Source organism: Ictalurus punctatus, chromosome 1 (genome assembly GCF_001660625.3).
Source record: "Ictalurus punctatus breed USDA103 chromosome 1, Coco_2.0, whole genome shotgun sequence".
Taxonomy (NCBI): domain Eukaryota; kingdom Metazoa; phylum Chordata; class Actinopteri; order Siluriformes; family Ictaluridae; genus Ictalurus; species Ictalurus punctatus.
The window spans coordinates 28,392,929-28,416,860 of record NC_030416.2 but is presented as its reverse complement, the minus strand read 5'-3'; the positions used below and the strand labels follow the sequence as shown (position 1 = coordinate 28,416,860).

Here is a 23,932-nt window from a genome sequence, read left to right as displayed (position 1 = left end):
ACCAGAAGTGTTATAATGACTTCCAATCCTTTGATTAAAAAAAAAAATCATATTAAATATAATTGGATTGGTCTACACTACAAATTGGGGCCTTTATAACCATCTTTCACAGAGAAAAAGAGAGCAGAAAACCTTTAAGATAAGGCTGGTTTCGCCAGCGGTATTCGGTTGCTAGGATACTGTCTGAGGCAGCAGAAGAAGCTCTTCTTTGAGCTCAGAGTCTTTTCATACTGAAGCAGGCCACTCTCAGTGGGAGCAGACCATCACCCTCTCCATCCCAACACGAATTCAAGGTGTGTAGATGTCCACTTCTGCATCATCTAAATACAGCTCTGAACACAGTAATCTAAAGCAAAACAGAGCAAAAGTCACCCACAACAGTGGCACTATCTCATCCTATATAGGACCATGTGATCCTTTATCATTCATACTGGGAAGACTTGAGGAGGCTATGCATTAATTGCTTCCCAAGGACGTGGTAAAAGCATTCACTTTTTCTCTCCGACTCACCCTTCCATCAAAGCTTTGTTTCACCGGGAATCAATTTTGAAAGTCCTGTTGAATTGTGTACAAAGCCAGACCGTTGAGTCTTTGCCTTTTCTGCACGCCCCAACCCCCACCTTCTTATTCAACATGTTTGCTAATGCTATATAAAGTGAAGGAAAGAGACTCTTAAACAATAGCAGTGCTAGCAGACATATACACACTTCAAACATATACAGTGGTAATAATGTCCAACAACTTCAATTTTTTTTTTTTTAAATTCATTTGTATAGTTGAAAAACAACAGAGTTCAGACAGAGCATAGGAATAACTGGCAAACGTAATAGATTTGTAATCACAGGTATGGTATTTTTGGGGTGAAACCTCATCATGTCACAATAACAACACACTTATTCCAGTTATATCTGCAATCTGCAATATTATGCTGTTCACATAATTGCATTACTACAGCAGCTGTATGAGGACAGAGCTTTAAGGTGAAAACACTAATACATCTTTTTTTTTCTTCGGAAATGTAAACTATATTCAAATTAGAGACCATCATAATCTTTTAATTTATCTCATTTCCAAATACATCATGTTTGGTGATAAAATCTGTCCCGTTTATAATAATAATAATAATAAATAATAATAATAATAATAATAATAATAATAATAATAATAATAATAATCATATTAATAATAATAATAATAATAATAATAATTTTTCTTTACATATCACAGCAGGAATCATCTCTGGATATCTGTGGAATAAAATCTGAAAGGATGCCTTGAATTCAGATAAGATCAAGATTTTGGATATTAGTCTATTCTGATATCAAATTAATTCAGATTTCAATATGTAATCTTCAGGGTTCATTTTGCCTGTAATCATGTTCATATTGTATCTTTTAATAAAGATCCTACTCCATAAACACCATCCACAAATCGCTGTTCTGATGACAGTTACTCATATTTGCACGGTGCTGATAACTGGATTAGCTCTTGATTTTTGTCTTTATCCTAATCTTTATCCTAGAAAATAAGCTTCAGCCCATTTCTACACCGAGAAAACATGAATTGTTGTCACCAGATCAATTAGAGACGTAAACATGAGCTGTGACCTGTAGGGGCGTTTAAATAAACAGAAAGCTGAGTTAATGGAGGCTGCAGGACACATTTAAATTTACATCCGTCCTTACATGAAAACATTTTCCAGTTTAAAATCATTCTAAAAACATCTCCAGAAGATGAAACATGTATAACCTGTCATGATTCAGATTCTGATGGTTGTTATATTTGCGCACTTTGAGCACTAAGTGGAGTGAACGTAAAGGATTTAGAGAAGGAAGTGAAAGAAAAACAGTAGCCGTTTGTTTAGGATTATAAGAAGAGCATGCACGCAAGCACAAATATCAGGTACAAGAGGAACCAAGAGTGCAAAAAAGAGGCATTTTAAGAAGCAAATGTTATAAATATGCACATCCAGAGATGATTTTCATGGCAAGTTTCCTGTGTAGTCTCATATAACCTTTATATACTGTATTATACTGTGTGAATTACCAGCCATGAAACTGGAGGGGGGGGGGGGACAAGAGTCAGATTTTGGTCACACACTGACAGAAACAGTAGCATCACAGTGGAAGCTGCACCTCTCTTGGAGAAGTGTATAAATCAAAGGCATCAATGCACCTCTCAAACAAGACACACAATACCTACTTCAATGTAAAACATCCAAAACACAAAAATAAATATGTCTATAGTACGCACAGCATGTATAAAAATGTATGTAGTTATGTACAGCAGATGTTTTTCACAGGCAGCTTAAAAAGGAAAAAAAAAAACATTCTCACACTTGACGAAATGTCAAAATAACTTTCTCAATATAAATTTCTTCGACAGTTCATTTGCCATGACACTTTTATAACAGTTGAATAAGCAGTCATAATATTTATTACAGTAGTTCTAGGGATGCTTCGAAATGTCACTGAAAATTTTTGGCCGAAAACATTGAAGCGAAACACCACGACATCCAGTTCTCAGACAAAAAAAATAGTACAAATGCGGCAAAACTTTAACAGAAACGTTATGTTGGTTTTATTTGTAAGATTAAATACAACATATTAAAACACAACACTACAAATTAGTTTATTCGTTAAAAACACAGCACCAGAAACTTGTACAGTGCTGCCAGATTAGGAAGGATCCCCAATCCAACCAAATTTAATCCCCTTAATTTACAATATTTTCAAAACACAATTTATAATCATTTTACGTCTAAAGAAAATCTGTAGTTGTGATTTTCCATCATTACATTTCCAGGCTGATTTCTAGTGAATTGGAATCTGCAACCAATCTGGCAACCCTGAACTGAGCGGATTTGCACTGTGTGTGTGCATCACAGTTTCAAGCACTACCTGCATGCGTAATGCATTTTATATGCTAGTTGCTATGGCTACGCCATGGTGATTGTAGTTCATTAACGTACAGGTCTTCAGTTAAGACTTATTTTTAAGTATAAATAAGAAGAAAAATAAATTAATATAATTTGTTATAGCACGAAAAGCCAATCTTGAATTTTTCGGCCAAGAACTTTCATTTCGATGCATCACGGGTAGCATGATGTTACACTGTACAATCAAATGACACAGTGATTTAATTAAGAATTAGTTCTTGCTACCAATCCTGTGGAGAGTCTTTGCATTATGTTAGCCTTTGTGATTTTGACCAGCAGTTACAGCCATCACCTGACCCTTTTATACCACCCGTGTGATGCCTGAAGTGGTCCATTACTAACTTAGAACAGAAATAGGAAAAGGAAACAGCAGGCAAAGGTAGATATTAGAGCTTTGTTATACATTATCAATGCCTAAATAAACCAAACCAAATAAAAAGAGTTCAAAATAAAAATCAATCTTTTGGCTTGTAGGTCAATGTTAGAAATAAGATGTAATAATTATCTAATGTCTAAAACAGAAGATAATTAAACTTCTATCAAAATCATGCACTAAAAACCTGACTAATTTTGGGATCATCTCCCAGTCAAGAATCCCAGCACTAAGCACTGCGAAGGAATTTTTGCCTTGTATTGAATATAATTTGGCATACATATTTTTATGCTTATAATTGACTCGGCCGTGTCTAGCCCTCGAGAATGTTGCTAAACATCAAATCTAATTATGACACATGATCAGAACTCCTAAATCTACCTCAGAACATACAGATGAAAAAGTATGAAGTGTGAAATTGGCATTAAACCATGTCAGATTATTAATCTGACCCTGTAAACAGAAGGTATTATAAATAAGTCTTGTTCATGTAACTGTTTCTGCCATGTAACAGCTCAATGACACTTAGTGTAAGCTATCTATGAATGTGTAAAACAATAGGGGTGTTTACTATTTTGCTTTATGTTGTTTGTCTGCCACATTTGCCACTTGTTTGCTTAGAGCTTAATTATAGTAATTATTTCCAACTGCAACTCTAACAGCGCAGGCGACTGCATGCTAGAACACCTACCCACGCTGTACTAACCAGAGGCCACTGCTGATTGTTTGAGATGTAATTTACAGCCCTCATCTACAGTACGCATGCAAGAGTAGTTCACATGATGAATACATCAAGCTCAGAAACAAGCTGGCCAGCTTCATGTAAGAGCTGAAGAACCGAATTAGTGCCTAAAACCTAAAGGAACAGTAGACTTGTGCAAGCATGCTACGATTGCACTGTCCTCTGCAAGCACAGCTAAAAAACAAGCTATTCCTTTGTATTTCAGACACACAAGCATATCTAGGCAGATTTATTTTGTAATTGACCAGAGGGGAGTTCCTCTCTAAAAGGCCTACCAGCCAAACTATTGATTTTTGTAATGTTCTACACACACACACAGAACACATACACGGGACAGCCCATTGGGATTGCACATTCATCACCATGCAAGAATGACAGAACCATGTTTGCCACTGCTAAATGTTTTTTTTTTTCCAGTGGTTTTCTCCAGTGTTGAAAATATCTGCTGTATAATTTCCAGTCATCCTCCATGAATCCAGTGTGATTTCATCCACAAGCAGTGTCGTTCAGAGAAAGCAGAAAGAGTATATTGCTGTTTGCGTTTCTGATCATTCCTTCAATTGATACCCATAAAATTCAGCAAGCTTCGTTTTAATTCCAGGTTCAATTCATTCAGTCATTCATTTCCTAACTCCAGTCACATTTATTCAGTCATCAGTCAAGCAGCTCTAGCAGTACAGTGACATCCTGCTGCGTCGCATGGCCTCACTGATCAGATAGGCTGGACTGACTTCAGGTTCCTCCGTCATCACTACGATGTTCTGCCATTCACCACACTGGTTGGACTTTTTGATTGTGTCCACCACACACAAAGCATACAAACAGTCCTCAAAAGTGGCAGCCATGGTGAGCGGCCGGCCGTCCCAAGTCCGCCGATCCTCCTGGCCCTGGAAGGCCTGTCGTATAGCCTGGACCATGCAGATGGTGCCGGTGAGGTAGGGCGAAGGGATGTCGCTGAAGGCCTTGTCAGGCAGCGAGGCATTGCCTAAAGGTGTGCTGTCCTTGAGCAGTAGCTCACGGTCTGCCATGCCACTGTTCTTTTGTCCATACAAATCAGTGCCACTGACTGTGAGGCGTCCAGCCGTTCCGACCACAACCACCTCTTGCCGGAACTCACCCGGCACGTTGAAGTTGAGCGTCACGGTGCAGCAAGCTCCACCCTCCAGCACCATCTGAAAAGTGCAAAAGTCGTCACTGGTGATCTGTCTGATGCCCTTGATGTGGTCTGTCTGTTTAATGAAAGTCTTGAGGAAGCCATGCACCTTGATGGCGCGCCGGCTGGTCAGGAATGTGAGCAGGTCGATGATGTAGGTGCCCACAGAGTGAAGTCCTCCACCGCCCATCAAGTCGTCACAGCTCCAGTTGTACTTCTTGCCCAAGAGGCTGCCGCCGTGGACCTGTGCCTCGCAGACCAGCAGTTCTCCCACATAACCCTCCTCTAGCAGCTCCTTCATGCGAACGAAGGCAGGAAGAAAGCGCAATACGTTACCCATAATGCTCAGCAGCTTGGGGTAGTACTGCGCTGCTGACATCATGCGGAAGGCGTCCAGCGGTGTGGCTGTGCGGTCACAGATGACATTCTTGCCAATACCTTAAGAGATTGGAGAGAGAAGAACAGAGAATTAGTCAATGGTTGAGTCATCAGGTTACACGCCAAAGCCAAACAATGACCAAGACCATGAAGCATGCTACCAGCATTACTCAAACTTCTGAACTGGCATTAACTGTGAAAAAAAGGAAGTGATGAAAGAAACAGCATTCTGATTATTTTTTTCTTCTATTGTTCATGTTTGTAGCTACTGACCTCTTTCATTTACGAAAAAAAAGAGACCAAGTCCTTGTTCAGTTCCACAAGGCAGATCTCAAGTCACCGTACTTCAAAAGCCCTCTATTTAAGCCTCATCTTTCATTTCATCACATTGAAATCCCCAAAGATAGCATGTCCTGCCAAAAATGAATATGGACACAAGATGTGCTATCGGAGAAGAACACTGCTCAGTTTCAAAACAGAAACATGGCATTTAAATAACTCGGCCATCTATGTGCGAGAGACCGAAACGATTATCATCTTTTAAACTCAAGGGCACTTTCCCATAGCACTAATCACATTCATAATCCTACCCCACTGTGTTTTTTTTTAAAAGAACGATAAATGGCAGAGTGACCATGACAGCAGGAAAGTTGGCTTCCTATGGACTTGCCAGTGAGATATGCAGTTAATCCTCAGCTAGCAAGTGTTGTTTACTGGAGGGTTGTTTAGCACATTAGAGGGTTCTCTCTGATAACACGTGTTGTTTTTAAAGCTGAGAAGACCTAGGCCAAAACCTCACAGTAGAAGAGCTGCACTTGCATCAAAGTGCATCATCTGCTGATCAAACAGAATCATTAATGGTAAGGGACTGGTTTTTGACATTCTAAGGAAAAAATGTTGCAGTAGGATAAAACTACTCATCAGTGAGAAAGTGGGCTGCCAGTCCTGCCATTGTATGGGCTGTAAAAGGCCAGACTGATTGGCCCGGTCAGCTAGATAAACAGCAGGGGAGCTGGAGTGGTGCCGCTCTCACAGCTCTCCACCAATTCATGTGACCTTTTCTTAAAGGGGCCTGTTCGAGGAACAGCCATTGTGCTTTCTGAAACCTACAGAACAAAAACTTCCCAGCTAATCTCCCATTAGATCCCAACAGCGGAACACAGGCTACAAAATTAAACCTCCTGACCCACTTTTACACTCCCAGAGTATATGATGTAATACAGTTTCAGATAATGTAACAGTAGAGAAGCCGGGCTGTGATCTCTACGGGTTGTGAAGATAAGCCTCCTGACTTCAAGCACAGTCGAGGGTGAATATATTTATAGATGGTCACATACTTTTCTGCATCTTTTGAGATGTATTTTTCAAGATTACTGTTGTTAACTATGCAGTAAATCCAGTTTTTACACTGCAGTCATTGACTACATTTACATGGACAGCAGTAATCTAATTATGGACCTTATTCTGAATAAGATAATATTATGATTAAGGCGTTTATATGAGTCGCTTTTAGAATATTCCTTTCATGTTCCCGTTTTACATGTTATAGAACATAGAGCGATTAACGGCACGCCATTACGTCCCCACGCCACACCATCCGACGTTCCCTCCAGAATTTCACGTAGTGACATGCAGTTCATCTTCGTTATGGTACCGTAAATACACGGTTTCGGACACAGCCGTGCTCTCTTGTTTGCCGTCAAACGGTTGAGCACTGCTGTGTGTGTACGTGTCCTGTCACAAAATGCGGTGAAAACTCCCACACGAAGTTAATAGTGTGATTAAGGTGTGTACATGTCTGTAATGCACTTCAATAACACGACTAAAACAGGAATACTCCACATGACAATTCCATTTGTGTTTTCTTCAGGTATGACTTTAGTCGGATTAAGGTTATCAATAATCGCTGTTTATATGCTAGTTTATTAATCAGAGTATCGTCTTAATCGGGTTAATTATCGGATTATTGTTGTACATGTAAACGTACTGATTGTTGTTACACACTTACAATCCTAATTGACTCCAGAAATATATACTCATAATGTTCTACTTCTGCTCGCAGATTTCTGTGACTCATATTCTGCTACTGTGGATGGTCCTACATGGATACCATAAAAAATTGCACTTCCCAAAAACAGTTTATGCCCAAGATTTGCACTTTCCTCAGTAGATACTGTAGTTGTACCTAAGAACTGCTGCTGTAATCATAAAGACTGTCCCTTATCCCAGAACTCTTATCTACAGTATGCTCATACTAAACATCCTTTCAAAACATGTGACACTGTATGACAATATAGTATACATTTGTAGAAGAGTAATGAATTATAATCTCACAATTCGGTGTCACATAGAAGAGGTTGTGTTGCCTTTTGAGTCTGGTTCCGTTCAAGGTTTCTTCCTCTTAACATCTCACCTTGCCACTGTCGCATCTGGTTTGCTCATTAAGGATCTAAATTAGGGCTGCAACTAACGATTATTTCCACAATCGATCAATCGATTAGCTGACCGATTATTTTCCGATTAGCTGATTAATCGGATGGGGCGGGGCAAACTTTCAGTACCCTTTTTTTATTTATTTAAAATAAAATCCACAAACTGTTACAAATATAAACTTCAGACTAAAACTTCACAGAACTGTTCGTCCAAAACAGAAAATAACTCAATACACACACACACACACACACACACACCAGAATATATATTATTAATTTAGGACTGTAGTTTAATTCAGTGCTTTTTGTGCATCCATAAAAAATAACGCATAAATACTTATATACAATATAAACTAAAATAAATTACATATATATTATATATATACACACATAATTTATTTTATAGTATTTATGCATAATTTTTTTATGGATGCACAAAAAGCAGAGAATTAAACTACAGTCCTAAATAATAATAAAAACTCACTTTCACTGCACATTGTGGTTTCTGTTACTCACTGCCTTTAGACATATTATTTTACTTGTGTTTACTTTTGATCATAAAAGTTTTAGTGAGACATTACATATCTTACTCGTGCTACAATCTGTATCAGCGTGTCTACACTGCGCGTGATCAGCAACGCGGCCTTGTTACTAACACATCACTTTCGATATAATAAACGACAGAATTTACACTGCAAGCACACAAATACAGCACATAATGACAATAATCGTCTCCATGACCACTTCTACAGGCCAATTCCCAGAGAAAGAGAAAGACAGAGGTGTATCGTTGATAAAGAGATAAAAAGACAGGATAATAAATGAGGTATACAGTATGTTTGATGAGAAAACAGGAAGTGAGGTAAAGCAGTGTGAACACTATACTATGTTTGCATTTGGATTTCAATTATTTTAAAGATTGTGTAATTTAATGCGTTCAGAAATCCACGAGGCTTTAATTTATACTGCTACAGACACAACTAATATTGGTGGTGGTGCTACATGTTGCACTTTTATTGCATAAATCACAAAGGGTGAAAATTATTTCACCAGATAATTTTTCTTATATCAGGGTCTGTCTGAATACTCTATTCTGATTGGCTGGAAGGTGTGTGATGAAACCGTATAATAGGCAGGTAGTTCCAATCAGTTTAATCACCTTTCTAAATTAATGCACTGCCTATAAACAATTGCAACAATAGTAACATACAGTTACAGTTGCATACAGTAGTTAATCTAACAGCTTAGTCAGTATTAGTAGAGACATGGCACAGACACAGGTAATTCACACACTCACAATCTCTCTCTCTCTAAGAACTATTTATTAGAATTTATTCAAATAAATGTAATCTTACCACACTACGTTATCTCTGTGTATAATTTAGAGCGGGCAGAATTCTAGATCTAATGACCTATATATAAAATAACTAACGAAAATTAACCGTTATTTTTAACCTTTCAGTCAAATTTTGCACTGCAAACATCAATGACAGCTTTAACAGTTTAATGCTGGCAAGTGACCATGGTATAATTGGGATAATCCATGGCTAGGTGTGCATTACACAATTTTAATGCACTCCTATCCATTGATTTTCCCTAACATATTCTATTTCTCATACCTCAGTGTTTCATTTATTTATTTACTTCCAGCAACATTTTATCATCATTGATATTTAAGATTCGCTAGATAAAAGAAAAAAAAATCTACCATATTCAGTTTTTGCGCAGGAATATTGTTTATAACTTAAGCCCCTTCAACACAAAGGGTGAATTTCAAATAATTTCCTGTTCACTATACAATATTTGCTTACTACATAGGGTATGACATAGTGGCCTTGCAAAACCTACACAGTGAACTATACAGTGTTGTGAACAAGTAGTTTGTATTTATTTATTTATTTTTACTGAACAAAAAAAAAAGTTATCCAACATCTATCATCCATGTGAAAAACTAACTGCTCCTTAAACTTAAAATCTGGTTGTGCCACCTTTAGCAGCAATAACTGCAACCAAACGCTTCCAATAACTGGAGATCAGTCTTTCACTTACTTCTAAGACTATGACTTACTCCTGTGCTTTGGATCCTTGTCTTGCTGCATAATCCAGTTGTGCTTGAGTTTCTACTTACAGACTGAAGACCAGACATTCTCCTTTAGGATTTTCTGGTAGAGAGCAAAATTAATGTTTCCCTCAATCATTGCAAGTTGCCCAGGCCCTGAAGCAGCAAAGCATCCCCACACCATCACACCTCCACCACCATGCTTGACTGTAGGTATGATGATCTTTTTGTGGTCTGTGTTTGGTTTACACCTGATGTAACGGGAACCCTGTCTTCCAAACAGTTCCACTTTCGACTCATCAATCCACAGTGCATTCTCCCAAAAGAATGATTTGAAGATCATCAAGGTTTGTTTTGGCAAAATTCACGATCCTTAATGTTGTTCTGGTTTAGAAGTTGTTTTCACATCGCCACTCTTCCATGGATGCCATTTTTTCCCAGTGTCTTTCTGATAGTGGAGTCATGTACAGTGACCTTTATTGATGCAAGAGAGGCCTGTAGGTCCTTTGATGTTGTCCTTGGCTCTTTTGTTACTTCCTGGATGAGTCCTTGCTGTGCTGTTGGAGGAATTTTGGAAGGTCGGTCACTTCTGGGAAGGTTCACTACTGTGCCGAGTTTTTCCATTTGGAGATAATGGCTCTCGCTGTGGTTCTTTGGAGTCCCAGAGCCTTTAAAATAGTTTTGTAACCCTTCCCAGACTGATGTATTTCAATCACCTTCTTCCTCATCATTTCTGGAATTTCTTTCAACTTTGGCATAGTGTGTTACTGGGTAAGACCTTTTAACCAACTTCATGCTGTTGAAAAAGTTCTATTTAAGTGTTGATTTGATTGAACAGGGTTTGCATTAATCAGGTCTGGTTGTGTCTTGTCCAGCTGAATCCCATTATGAATGCAGTTTCATAGATTTGGGGAATTAGTAGCTACGGCAGCAAATACATTTTTATACAGGACCCTTTAAAATCTGTATTTTTGTGTTTACTCAGATTGCCTTTGTTTTATCTTAGATTTTGTTTTAATTTCTGAAAAAACTAGTATGAGATTATACACAAAAACAGAAGAAATATCTTTTCCCAGCACTGGATGTCCAATAAAATGCCAAAGAATGTGAATGTTTTCCATACATATATTAAGAGAAATGTCATATTTATTTAGACCATAAAAATATTCTTCTACATCAAGTGACACAGGTTTTATTTCATCAAAAATTTGAAGAAATGAGTTTCAATTGATTTGACGTGTGATGCAAAGTAGGATATGGGGTCTTCAACATTTGCATGTTGCTTATAAATTTTGAATGTGTCAAATATTGAATTTAAAGTGTTCAATTCATTCTCATAGCCCTTCTACAATTTGTGGCTGATGTTCAACGAGACTGCACCACTGACTGCAGTATTCTTTATATTCATAAGCAGACAGGAATCTCACATTACATTTACTAGTATGTCTGATCTGAATGAAGCTCTCCAGTGCTACGGATAAAGAATAAATCGAATTTGCTCTGAGTGTGCTGGGAGTGTGCCGGTCCAGCTCAGATGTTTATGCAAGTCCTGTGAGTCTAATGTGTCAAAGGCATTCACACACTTTCAGAAAAGGTTTTGCATAAATTCTTGCATAAGGAAAGACAAAGCACAAGGAAACAGCAGCAAGGACAAGGGGAGAGGGGAGAGAGAGAGAGAGAGAGAGAGAGAGAGAGAGAGAGAGAGAGACAGAGATAGAGACAGAGAGCGCTCATTATTATGCTAACCGTCTCTGGGGACCAAACCAACACTAATAGGCAAAAAATACACAGGCACACACCCACCCCCTTTTGAATCCAGTACCATTAATACTAGCTTTCTCTGATTCACACATTCACACTACACTGAGATGGACTAGGTTAATCTCTGCCTTCTACATGATGCAGCTTTGGTTCAAAGCCTAATATCTCTCTCTCTCTCTCTCTCTCTCTCTCTCTCTCTCTCTCTCACACACACACACACACACACACACACACACACACACACACACACACACAGCAGTGCTGAAAGCCTTCCACTGACAAACAGAAGCTGATGACACTTTTGACAAGGAGTCCTCTCGTGAGCTCTCAGCCTATCAGATATGAGCCATCCAATGAATAAAGGTCTATACCTGATCAAACTACCATGGGATATGTCAGCTGGCAGATGTACAACAATAAACACACATTCTGAAATGCTAGTTGTTAGATATACATTATCAAAATGACATTCATTAATACATCAGGTTCATTTATTGCTATCACAAAATAATAACAGTTATTTATATACGTAATAGTAGTAGAAATGACATTGTGGAGGATTCATAAAGGTTTGTCAGGAAAATCACAAGACTTTCAATTATTTTTCACTAATGTGTTGTTTACAGGAGACAATTGTTCATTTTAGCACTTTTAATTCAGGCATGACAAATGTTATTCCTATCGTCAACAAGCCAGATGTTAGATTGCTTGTTTTTCATTGAGGCTGGATTAAAATCGTCCTTCATTCAGGTAAACGAATGTGATGAGTGTCTGGTGTGAGTGTTTAGATTTACATTTAGGTTTACAGCATTTAGATGATGCCCTTATCCTGAACAATTTACACAACTGCTTTATAGTCTCCATCAAAAACATATCCTGATGCTAGCTCAATAGGTCTAAAGGTCTCAAAATACCATCAAGCTCATACAGCAGGAAAACATACAGTTCAGGGAATTAGTGCTTATTTAAATGTTAGATCTGTGTGAAAATGAAAATTGTCTTCGCACCAAATGATTGTGTTTTTTGACCAGTTCGTCTATTTAATATTACTCCATTTAACAGTCCGTCCAGGATCTCGTGATCGCAGAAATGAACGCAAAATCAAGCGAACCCCAGAATATTCGGAGGAGCTTGCAATTTTTCAAAATTACCCCAGATTTTCTGCAGTTTTGGGCCAAGACGTGCCACGTGATGTCACCACAACGCACATTCAGTCAAAGCTCTATTCAATTCACGTGTGTCGAACATGAGTACAGCTAAAAGGTCTCATTTACCAACAAATGTGAAAGACCGGGCAAAACAATTTTGTGCAATTGCAATTTCGCCAATTTGAGTAGTTTTCCCCACAACAAAAGTACAAAAAATCAGCAAGTTACATCGCAAATTTTTTTTAAAGCTGCAGCAAAATTCAAAATTGCTGCAACATTCACAAAAAACTCTGCGAAATCCTGTACGGATGGATTTAATATTACTGTATTTATTGATAACATTTTATTTGGCATTCTTCAATTTAAAAATGGCCATTACCTTGTTTTCCAATAAAATCCATTCCAAAAAGTAAAAATTTAAGTTCTACACAAGATGCAACTTGTGATCTGAACTATCAGATCCTGTTTGGGTTTATGAATTAAATGGAACACTGGCTTGTGGGATTTACAGCCTGGTTGCTGAAGGAGGTTTCAAATCACTATCTGGCCTGAAGCAACCCGAGGTCTAAGGGCACGCCTGCAGATAAGCAGGAGCACGACTGTCTCTCAATGGGTCAGTGACCTCGAAGAGACTCTGTCCTCAACCCTAATGGAGTGGAAAATGTCTCTGGGATTAGTGCTCAGCCCTCCTCATCAATTATAGAAACTCTGCCTTCAAACACTAGAGCAGGGTGCGCACACGGCTCATACGGCTCTCTTAGGCAATACGCTGCCATTTTAAAGGCCAATCTATGTGTGACAGAGGGATTGGGATTCTCAACCTACACTAATCGTGATTCTTTTCTATCTATTAGGCATACAAATGATGAACTATTGTGGCCTGTAGGTCTCTATTCTCAAACTGTTTCATTAACCACAACCATCTGAGGTCAAAATGTGTTAACATCACCCATGTGGCTGTCTTAGGAAACTGTCTCCTAGATGTTCTTGTAATCTGTTTTTCCCATGAGCATGCAGAAACCTTAATACAGAGGATAACTAGACCTTCATCCTATGCATCACCTTGACAAGGGACAACATGACACAACAAATCACATAATAAAATCAATGCAATGGACAGCTGTGGCCTTAGATATTAAAGAGAAGTGAGTCACGATGCATGGAGCTTACACTTCACGTCAGCTTAATGTAAGCGTAAGGGGAATTCTCACAGTGATTCTTGCAGTGGTTAACCTGGGGTCAGGTGCTGCTCTCAAATCGTTAAAGCTGCCTCCAGGCACAAATCAGCCAGCAGAGATCACAGCTGTGTAACCTGACTATATAACAGTAACGCTCAAATGAAACACATAAGCCCAGACACCAGGGTGCCTCGCTTTAACCAGAACACACTAGAGGTCTGCACACAACTGGTCAGAAATCCTTCATGATTTCTGACCAATCACACCCACTCCTGCAGTTACCTTTGTCGTGAATGAACTTATTTGCTTCTCTTTTCCAAAGTATAAAGACTCTGGCTAGGATAATGCTGTTACTAAAGATGATGATATATAAATGAATGAATGAAGCCTAATTTACACCAGGTGTTGCAAATACATCATGTAACTCCGTGTGAGCATGTCCAGTACACTCCCATGTTAAACAAGGTGGCCTTTCGTATGTCTGTTCCTGCCAGCATGAGTAACTGAATAACTGCCCACTCTTGTGACGCTTTTGTTGAGTCCTGAAGGATAACAGTCCTGATGGGGCCACGACCGCAAGTTTCTACAGCCGGGTTGAGAAAAACCTTTTGTTTGCATCATGGCTTGTTCATACATTTACATTGACATTTATTCATTTAGCAGACGCTTTTATCCTAAGTGAATTACAACACAAACAAAGTGATATATCAAGCGGAGAACAATACAAGTAGTGATACCGTACAAGATTTTTTAATTGAGTTCTAATAATGTGATAATGTGGGGTTGGTGTTTTAGGGGTTAGTTAAGTGCTCACGGGTTAGCACGTTCGCCTCACACTGCCAGGGTCGGGGTTCGATTCCTGTGGCTCTGTGGGTGCGGAGTTTGCATGTTCTCCCCGTGCTGCGGGGGTTTCCTCCGGGTACTCCGGTTTCCTCCCCCAGTCCAAAGACATGCATGGTAGGCTGATTGGCGTGTCTAAAGTGTCTGTAGTGTATGAATGGGTGTGTGAATGGGTGTGTGAATGTGTGTGTGATTGTGTGCCCTGTGATGGACTGGCACCCTGTCCAGGGTGTACCCCGCCTTGTGCCCGATGCTCCCTGGGATAGGCTCCAGGTTCCCCAGCGACCCTAAAAAGGAGTAAGCGGTTGAAGATGGATGGATGGATGGATGGATAAGTGGTCACGGAAGAGGTGGGTCTTTAGCTGTTTTTTGAAGATAGTGACAGATTCTGCTGTCCAGATTGAGGTTGGAAGTTCATTACACCACTGAGGGACAGCTAGTGTGAAGGTTCTGGAAAGGGAACCTGAGCCACGCTGAGTAGGTCGTTAACCGATCGCAGATTGCGTGAGGGAACGAGCGTTGAAGTAGGGCGGTGCTGTTCCAGACAAGGTCTTGTACGTGAGAATCAAGGCCTTGAATTTGATACGGCTGGATACAGGAAACCAGTGGAGGGAGATGAAGAGGGGTGTGACATGTCATAATGATGCTATTATTTCCAGTGTAAAATCTTCATGAGCAATCAAACATAGCTGTAACACATCTAATGCAATATGTTACCACCAGTAACACAAAATATTACATTCATAACAATCAATCTCCCTACAAATCAAATCCACATCCAAATCGACTACCGATATAAGAACCATCATAACTCCACACCCAAATCCAGTACAGGTATTATATCACTCCCACTCACCTACATACCGTATGCCCGTATTCCAGCTTCCTCACCTATAACTTTTTGAGGGTTTTCTATTTCCTGTGTGCGCTTCTGATTACTCTTTTCCTGGTTTGACTTTTGCATCTGCTTTTCGTTTATTTTTCTGATTCTGAGCCCTGTCTGATTTCTGACTACGAATTTGTTTCTCGTTTGGGATTCGCAACAAAAGGCTCATTCTGACATCTAACTGCCTCTGCTTGGTGACACTATTATTAAAAGAACATGCTACGTTTTGAAATGCTTTGTTTTGAAATGCTATGCTATGAAAACTGCAGATCACTGGAGGAATTAGCACAGTTGCCACAGACAAGAATTTTGATGCATACAATTTTCCTTTACTGTAAGAAGAATGAAAAAAAAAACCCATAAATAGAAACTCAGTTACATTAGCACTCTAAGAACAGTTGCAAAACATGATGAAATAAGTTAAATTATGTCCCCTGCGATGGACTGGCACCCTGTCCAGGGTGTAGCCCCGCCTTGTGCCTGATGCTCCCTGGGATAGGCTCCATGTTCCCCGTGACCCTGAAAAAGATAAGCGGTATAGAAGATGGATGGATGGATGGATAAGCTAAATTAAACTACAATGATATGAGGGAACTTTCCAACATTGGCACAATACAAAAACAGTATTTCATGGTTTTCATGGGTGATCATGCAGAAACAGAGGCAATTCGATATCAACTACATGGGTATAATATATATATATATATATATATATATATATATATATATATATATATATATATATATATATATATATATATATAAAAACGCAAATGATTCCCTCCAAAAAAGTTGGAAGGATGATATATACAGATTTCATTTTAGTTTCATTCCCAAATATCCTTTATGAACGCATTCACTGTGCGTTTCTCGTCAACATTTATTGACCATCATTGACCAACATCATTACAAGCGAGTTCTGTAGAAACAATTTCATTCTTTCATCACTGTCACTGTTGAAATGATCGCCCGTTGTAATTACACATACGTTACAGATAAGGTTGACAAACACTACAGCATTCAGATAATAGTTCAGTAATTATTTGTACACTGAACAGTTACCCACCCAGAAATTATATCTGAGTCACAGATAACTGAGACGTAATCGCCTCTCGCTATCTGACCATTTTGGACAGGAATCCATTATGAAAGGTAATTCCAGTTAAAAGATGTGCTTTGCAAGTCAGCCTGGTAATTGCTCTACTGAGAGCGGGGGAAAGCATGTGCTCGATGCAGCTTGCTGGGGTGGAGGATAATTGAGCGAGCTTCTAGTGGGAAAGGACACAAAGGGGGTAATTACACATTCATCCTGCCTAACAACAACTCGGAGAGAGCCAGAGAAACACACACACACACACACACACACACATACACACACACACACACACACACACTCATAGCTAGTAGAGGTGAGATCAGGCAGTGCTATATGTAGAAAGAAGACACGTTACACGGCAGTGGATGAAATCAGAGGAAAATTGAAAGAGGAAGGAAGAGTTAAAAATACAGTGTGGGTGAAAAGGCCTACATAGTGCTTTGGAGTGTTACTCCCTCACACTTAGCTTGTTTACCTAGCTGTTACTACAGGGCTGTAGTTGCTCATACAATTCTTTTTACTCAAAATGGAAATTACAGTTATGTGTCCCAATTAATTCAGCCGGCTGGAGGACAACGTACAGTTGAGGTCATAAGTTTAAATACGTCTCGCAGAATCTGCAAAATGTAAATAAATAAAATAATAATAATAACTGGGATCATAAAAATTGCATTTTGTTGTTTATTTAGTTCTGCCCTGAATAAGCTATTTCACATAACAGATGTTTACATATAGACCACAAGACACAATGATAACTGAGTTTACACAAATGAACCAGTTCAAAAGTTTACATACGCTTGATTCTTAATACTGTGTGTCGTTATCTGGAGGATCAACGACTGTGTTTATGTTTTGTGATAGTTGTTCATGAGTCCCGTGTTTGTCCTGAGCAGTTAAACTGCCCACTGTTCTTCAGAAAAATCCTCCAGGTCCTGCACATTCTTTGCTTTTCCAGCATATTCTGCATATTTGACCCCTTTCTAACAGTTGCTATATGATGCTGAGATCCATCTTTTCACACTGAGGACAACTGAGGGTCTCGTACACAACTAGAAAGTACACAAAAAGGTGCAAACATTCACTGATGCTCAAGAAGGTAACACGATCCATTAAGAGCGGCCATATTTGACCCCTTTCCAACAGTGACTATATGATGTTGAGATCCATTTTTTCACACAAAATGCCCATTTGTAACAACTGTAACACCCCTATACAGCACCGCATAAAGTACAACCAAACAGACAGTTAAACCACTTGAGTGTTTGTGGTTTTGTGCACCAGAGCTATATAGTTAATACACAGGTGTATTATATTTAATTAACCTCTAAAACTCAGCAGTTTCTCAGTCTTGTTACAACACACCTTTGGCTATTAGGTTCATCATATGTATTTAATAATTCATAGAAATTACTGGTTTATACTGCTTTAAGATAAACAGCTGAATATATATATATATATATATATATATATATATATATATATATATATATATATATATATATATATTCGATCATGATTAAAGCTAATATTTTCGGCACATATTTAAAACCCCCAGTACCCCAGTATGACATTAACACTCAGTTCATTTGTTAGAATGACATAAAGCCTTCAGTATACTCTGCATGTTATTGACTTCAAGAGACTCAGAGTCACTGAGGAAATGTGTTACCCAGGAAACAATGATACAGAGGCACAGACGAACACACACACACACAGATATGACAATGGATCGATGATGCATGTGTGTCTGCCTGTAAACACACCACTACTGTAGTTCCACCTCTTTACGATCACACACACACACACACACACACACACACACACACACACACACACACACACACACACACTATATATATATACTATAAACGCATATTGTTACCTCAAGCTTCATTCAAACAGGAGCAAGTAAAACAGGTCCTGCTTACACTTTACACACAATGGGACACGTACTCATAAAATATTCCTCTAGCCACTACCACGCCCCTGCCCTGTGTGTCAAGCAAGAGAGTGTATGGTGGTCATTATAGTAAAGGCGTATGTGCTTATGTGTGTGTGTGTGATAGAGACATAGGATGCAGCTGCGATTCTGTGACAAAGAGCCAGGCGCACTCCAGCTGAGCGCTGTTGATGAGAGCTCTGTGCTCTGCCACATTAATCACACACAAGGCTTACTCTGCTGCTCCCAATATTCGAATAAAGCTGTGTGTTCACATGAGCCATTACACATCAGGAGACAGCAGCCACAATACACAAAACGATGGGGTCATTCTGTCCATTAACACCTCTATTATACAATCAACACAGCAATAAACATGCAATATAAAAATGGATAAACAAAAAACATGAACTGAGAAAGGAAACATTAGTGCTAGACAATATACTGTTTATGTAATGAATATAAGATGAAGGGATGTGCTGTTATAGGAAAATAATTAATGACGGGATGATGGGATGCGGCCTGACTCAAAGCGGAGTTACTGTTACCACGAAAGTGAATTATTTTCCTATAACAGGATGGAGTTTTATTCCTTTTATACCACAGCAATTTGCCAACAATTTTTTTATTTATTTATTAAAGAATAACACTCCCTGCTTTATATCAACTTATAGTCATGTTTAATATCGTGAAATATCCATGTAGGAAGTTCGTTACCATTATTACTTACATTATAAAAGCTATAAACAGTTATTCCCTCACTTGCTCTCCTTTTTTTCTCTTTTAATTAACAAAATAAAAATTGCAGCTTGTCATGATACTCGGAAACGAACGTGTAAAACTCCCTATCCTTTAGACTTCCTTTTGTCAGAAAACTTTAGCTATCTTACAAAGCACTGATACTGGAGACTCCTTCCATAAATGTTAAATAAATTTCTGCTTATTGAAATCTTCATCGTCTCAACAATGACACACCTTTTAATCTGTTTATGTGACGTGTCCACCATACAAGTCCCTGAATGAGATGTTGCTATAAAAATGATACCAATCAAAATTCACCCATCAGAAGTCAACAGTGCTGTGGTGTAATAATCATTATCACAAAACTAGCCACACAATATCCACACAAACACCTGGGCTGAGAGATATATCAGTATAATATCAATATTGTGATAAATGATTATGTGTTGCAGTTTTTGGAGATATCATTGGTATGATTATGTATTTTTTACTATTTTAATAATTTCAATTTAAATGGTACTGAATGGATGCTGCTGATTTGACATAAAAAATTTCTTTGTAGGCATTAAAGAAAAATATCGTCAAACTCAGTTTAACGTTATTTTGCTTATTTTACTACTGTTTTGCAGACAGTTTGTTAGCTAAATAATATATATTATGTTACGCATCGTGTATCATCGAAATGTCCTCAAGTATCGTATTATGATATTTTTGTCTTATCGCCCAGCCCTAACTGTAACATGTCCTCACTAACATAGCGTCCTCATCAACATTAAAAATCCATATCCAATATTTGTGTTTCTGGAATCACATTGTGATTAAATGTATTATCCAGTATTATCCATATAAATGTATTATCCAGTAATTAAAAAACAGATTAATTGAATGCTTTGAAGTAGATGACATATCATTTGACAGACATGGCAGTCTGTATTGTTGTATCGTACTTGTTTCTGAAGACCTCTCTGAATCAGTTCTGCACCAATGCACACAATTTCATAATCGGAAGTTTACATGGGCTTATGTGTTGATTGTAAAATGTCGACAGTATCAAACATTTCTGATAGAAAATATACACTGGGACATTTAAGCATAGGAATGAATGAAAAATATATAATATTATTATTATTAGTAGTACATGAACAATAATAATAATAATAAAGGATATATCCCAATATTTTGTTTTGTTGAGGTTTTGTAAATGAACTGCCAACAAAACATTAGAGCAACATTATGAAAAACTAAAAGCACCAAATCTTATTCAATATCCAACAAATTTAACAAGGACCTAGACACCTGGGGACTAAGAATACATGTAGAACTATCTGCAACTACAATATCATTATCGCATTGTCATATCATACAGCCTCGGAACTTAGTGCCTTTGGTTATGCGAAATATTATGTTTTTAAAGACAGCAAATGGTCATGCTGGAAAAACCCCCACTGTAGGTGATAGAATTCAAGATTAAAGATCCATTAAATGCAGAAATAATCAATTTATGATTGCATAAACACAGCTGGAAACAAAACTGAATCGAACCCTGAGGTCCCTAGAAAAAATAAAGGTCTGCCCTCAAGGTCCTCATTATAAAGGTTACATACATGGGTGGCATATATATATATATATATATATATATATATATATATATATATATACACACACACACATATGTATATATGAGTGATTATTTTGTCGCACAAGCCGAGTAGGTAAGCAGCCTAACACCATTATACACCCACACACTTGCACATTATTTGACATCAGAGACAATAAGGCACACTTTACACTGCTTTCTACATACACAAACACACGCACACACACACACGCACGCACAATGTGCCAGATGTGTGTTACGGCCACAGAGCAAAAATAGCACATAAACATGCATTTCCCTTACTTAAGAAAACATAAGGCCACAGAGTACAACCCAAAACCTGGATAAGCATGATACAGACATGGAAATAAGAGAGAGAGAGAGAGAGAGAGAGAGAGAGAGGGAGAGCAAATAGACTTCGAGCAGAAGGCCATCTCTGAGATTAAATTACTCCTCCCCCAGGCGACATGCCCAGTCCATACTGTACTATTGATCTCTTTCTCTCTCTCTCTCTCTCTCTCTCTCTCTCTCTCTCTCTCTCACACGTGACTGTCTAGTCACAGACACATAAATCATAGAGTCATTTCTCAGAGAGTCATTTCTCTGACACTTTTATAAACAAATTTATGAACAAATTATGTGTCCACTACAAACTTCATGGCCTGCATTGTTTTGGTTATCAGTTGTTTTTTTTTTGACTCTATGGCTGTTATGAGTGCCACATTTGTTAACTGCAGGTTGCAAAAATGTGACCAAGTTTGGAAAAAAAAAAAGCAAAAAAACAATTGCAGTCAATCAAGAGGCCCTGCACAGTTTGGAGGAGAATTTCAACTGAAATCAGACCTAGGTGTGTTGGTTAATCAGGAAATGACGCAGATAAGGCAGAAAAAGAAAAATTGTGAAATTTAAAGAACTGATGGGATGTCAGGTTTGTAACTGATAGGATGTACAGTGCCCTTCAGAATTATTGGCACCCCAAATAAAAATGGGCAGAATTGATAAAAAATAACATGCAATGAGTGATAAGATTAAAGGAATGGGTGCAGCGTTGTGTTTTTGCTTTTCTTAAAGCAAAAACACAACTGAAAAAAAGATTTAAAAAAAAGGAAAATATTGAGTGGAGTTCTTTGATGCAATACAATGGTGTAAAACGGCTCGCCACCCTTAAAACTAATATTTGCTGAAGTCTCAACTGGATAGAAGAACAGCCTCTCATATAATGTCTATCATGCTTCTGGGCACTTGTAGAGAGATCTTGGACCTTTTCTGAGGACAGCATAATTTAAGAAGCTTTTGTTAAATTATAATCATGTGCATTGGTGTGAAGGAAAATACAGTTCTCTTGTTTAATTGATCTCGCAGCACAAACATGATTTTTTTTCTGTTCCATATTACTTTTGTCAAAGTGCCTTGTTGTAATGATGCAAGTGAAATTACACAAGTCATCAATAATCGCAATACAATAATCGCTGTTTACATGCTAGTTTCTTAATCAGAGTATCCTCTTAATCGGGTTAATATCGGATTATTGTTGTCCATGTAAACGTACTGAATGACAGGTAACAGTTTTAGAAAAAAATAATCTGCTTGGACTGTCTAAGGAGGAAGAAACCTGTAGATGATGGCCTCCATTTCCACATTCAATGAATACACATAGGAAGAAAACCATGATGGAAAAAGTCAGAAAAGTGGATGGTTACATGATATCTTCAAAATATCAACTTCTGATTTAATTCTGTCTTGAAAATTCAAATGCATACCAAACACAGGACTGGTAAATAACTGGAAAATAATGCTCTATTCTGATTCTCTAGACATCAGGCAAATAATTCCCAGCTTGCACAGAGCCAGGCTCTGTGTGAAAGCATAATATTCCTGCAGTGTAAAATGCTGATGGATGTTTCATGTTTGTACTTGGCATTTGTAGTCCAAACTCTTGCCACTCAGAATATATGTGTGTGTTGGATGTGAACATGTGTGTATTACTCACCAAAATGGCCAAGCCTCCTTGAGTAAACTCAGTTAGTAAACTCAAGGGCTCTTTACTACTGATTTTATTCATCTCACACTTTTCACTCAAGGCTGATAGTATGGTATTAAAAAATACTTGAAAAATTGACTTTTAAAAACCAGAATGTAAAATAATGGTCCTCTTAGAGACAAAATTGACAAGAAGTGTTAATGTCAAAACATTTAAACACATAGAAGAGGGGTTATACAAACAAAGAGAGTACTGTGCAGAGTAACAGTAATTAATAATAATAGTCCAGGTAATGATAAGTGATATAAGTAATAATAATAATAACCCAGGACAATGTGAGGAAAGGAAACACTGAGACAAACAGTCAACAAAGCGAAATAATCATGTCAGCATATCAGCTCTCTCTGTCTGCCTGTGAACACGCCCAAATACCGGACACCTTTCTGCTGAATAACACCCTTTACTGGTTGCTGACTGCCAAGAGCAAAAGCCATTAGCCGTCCACATTAGCATCTCAATGCAGCCGCTATCAATCGTGATGGATGAGTGCATCTCTAAGGCTCCAGCAATGTTAGTTTTACTGATCCAAAAGACCTCTGTCTGATCTGGCAATGATAAATGTTTACGTCTTAGAATTAGGTAAACAGCCTGAAAGAATACCATATACTACATGTGATACAAGAAGGGGTT

At 38.2% G+C, this 23,932-nt stretch overlaps 1 protein-coding gene across 2 annotated transcripts in view; it reads right to left on the bottom strand.

Annotated features, from left to right (window-relative positions):
• Positions 1 to 728: 728 nt before the first annotated feature.
• The window catches only part of gfod1 (glucose-fructose oxidoreductase domain containing 1), a 37,597-nt gene continuing 14,393 nt past the window's right edge, over positions 729 to 23,932 (bottom strand). Inside the window, exons 2-3 of one of the 2 annotated variants that reach the window (XM_047158118.2) lie at positions 5,316 to 5,644; positions 729 to 5,225 (exon numbers count right to left, since the gene is read on the bottom strand). In XM_047158118.2, the coding sequence (XP_047014074.1) occupies positions 4,722 to 5,225; positions 5,316 to 5,644 (833 nt within the window). In that variant the 3' untranslated portion in view covers positions 729 to 4,721. Of the gene's footprint in view, positions 5,645 to 23,932 lie in introns of both variants that reach the window. The other variant, XM_017479201.3, reaches the window with a different exon arrangement.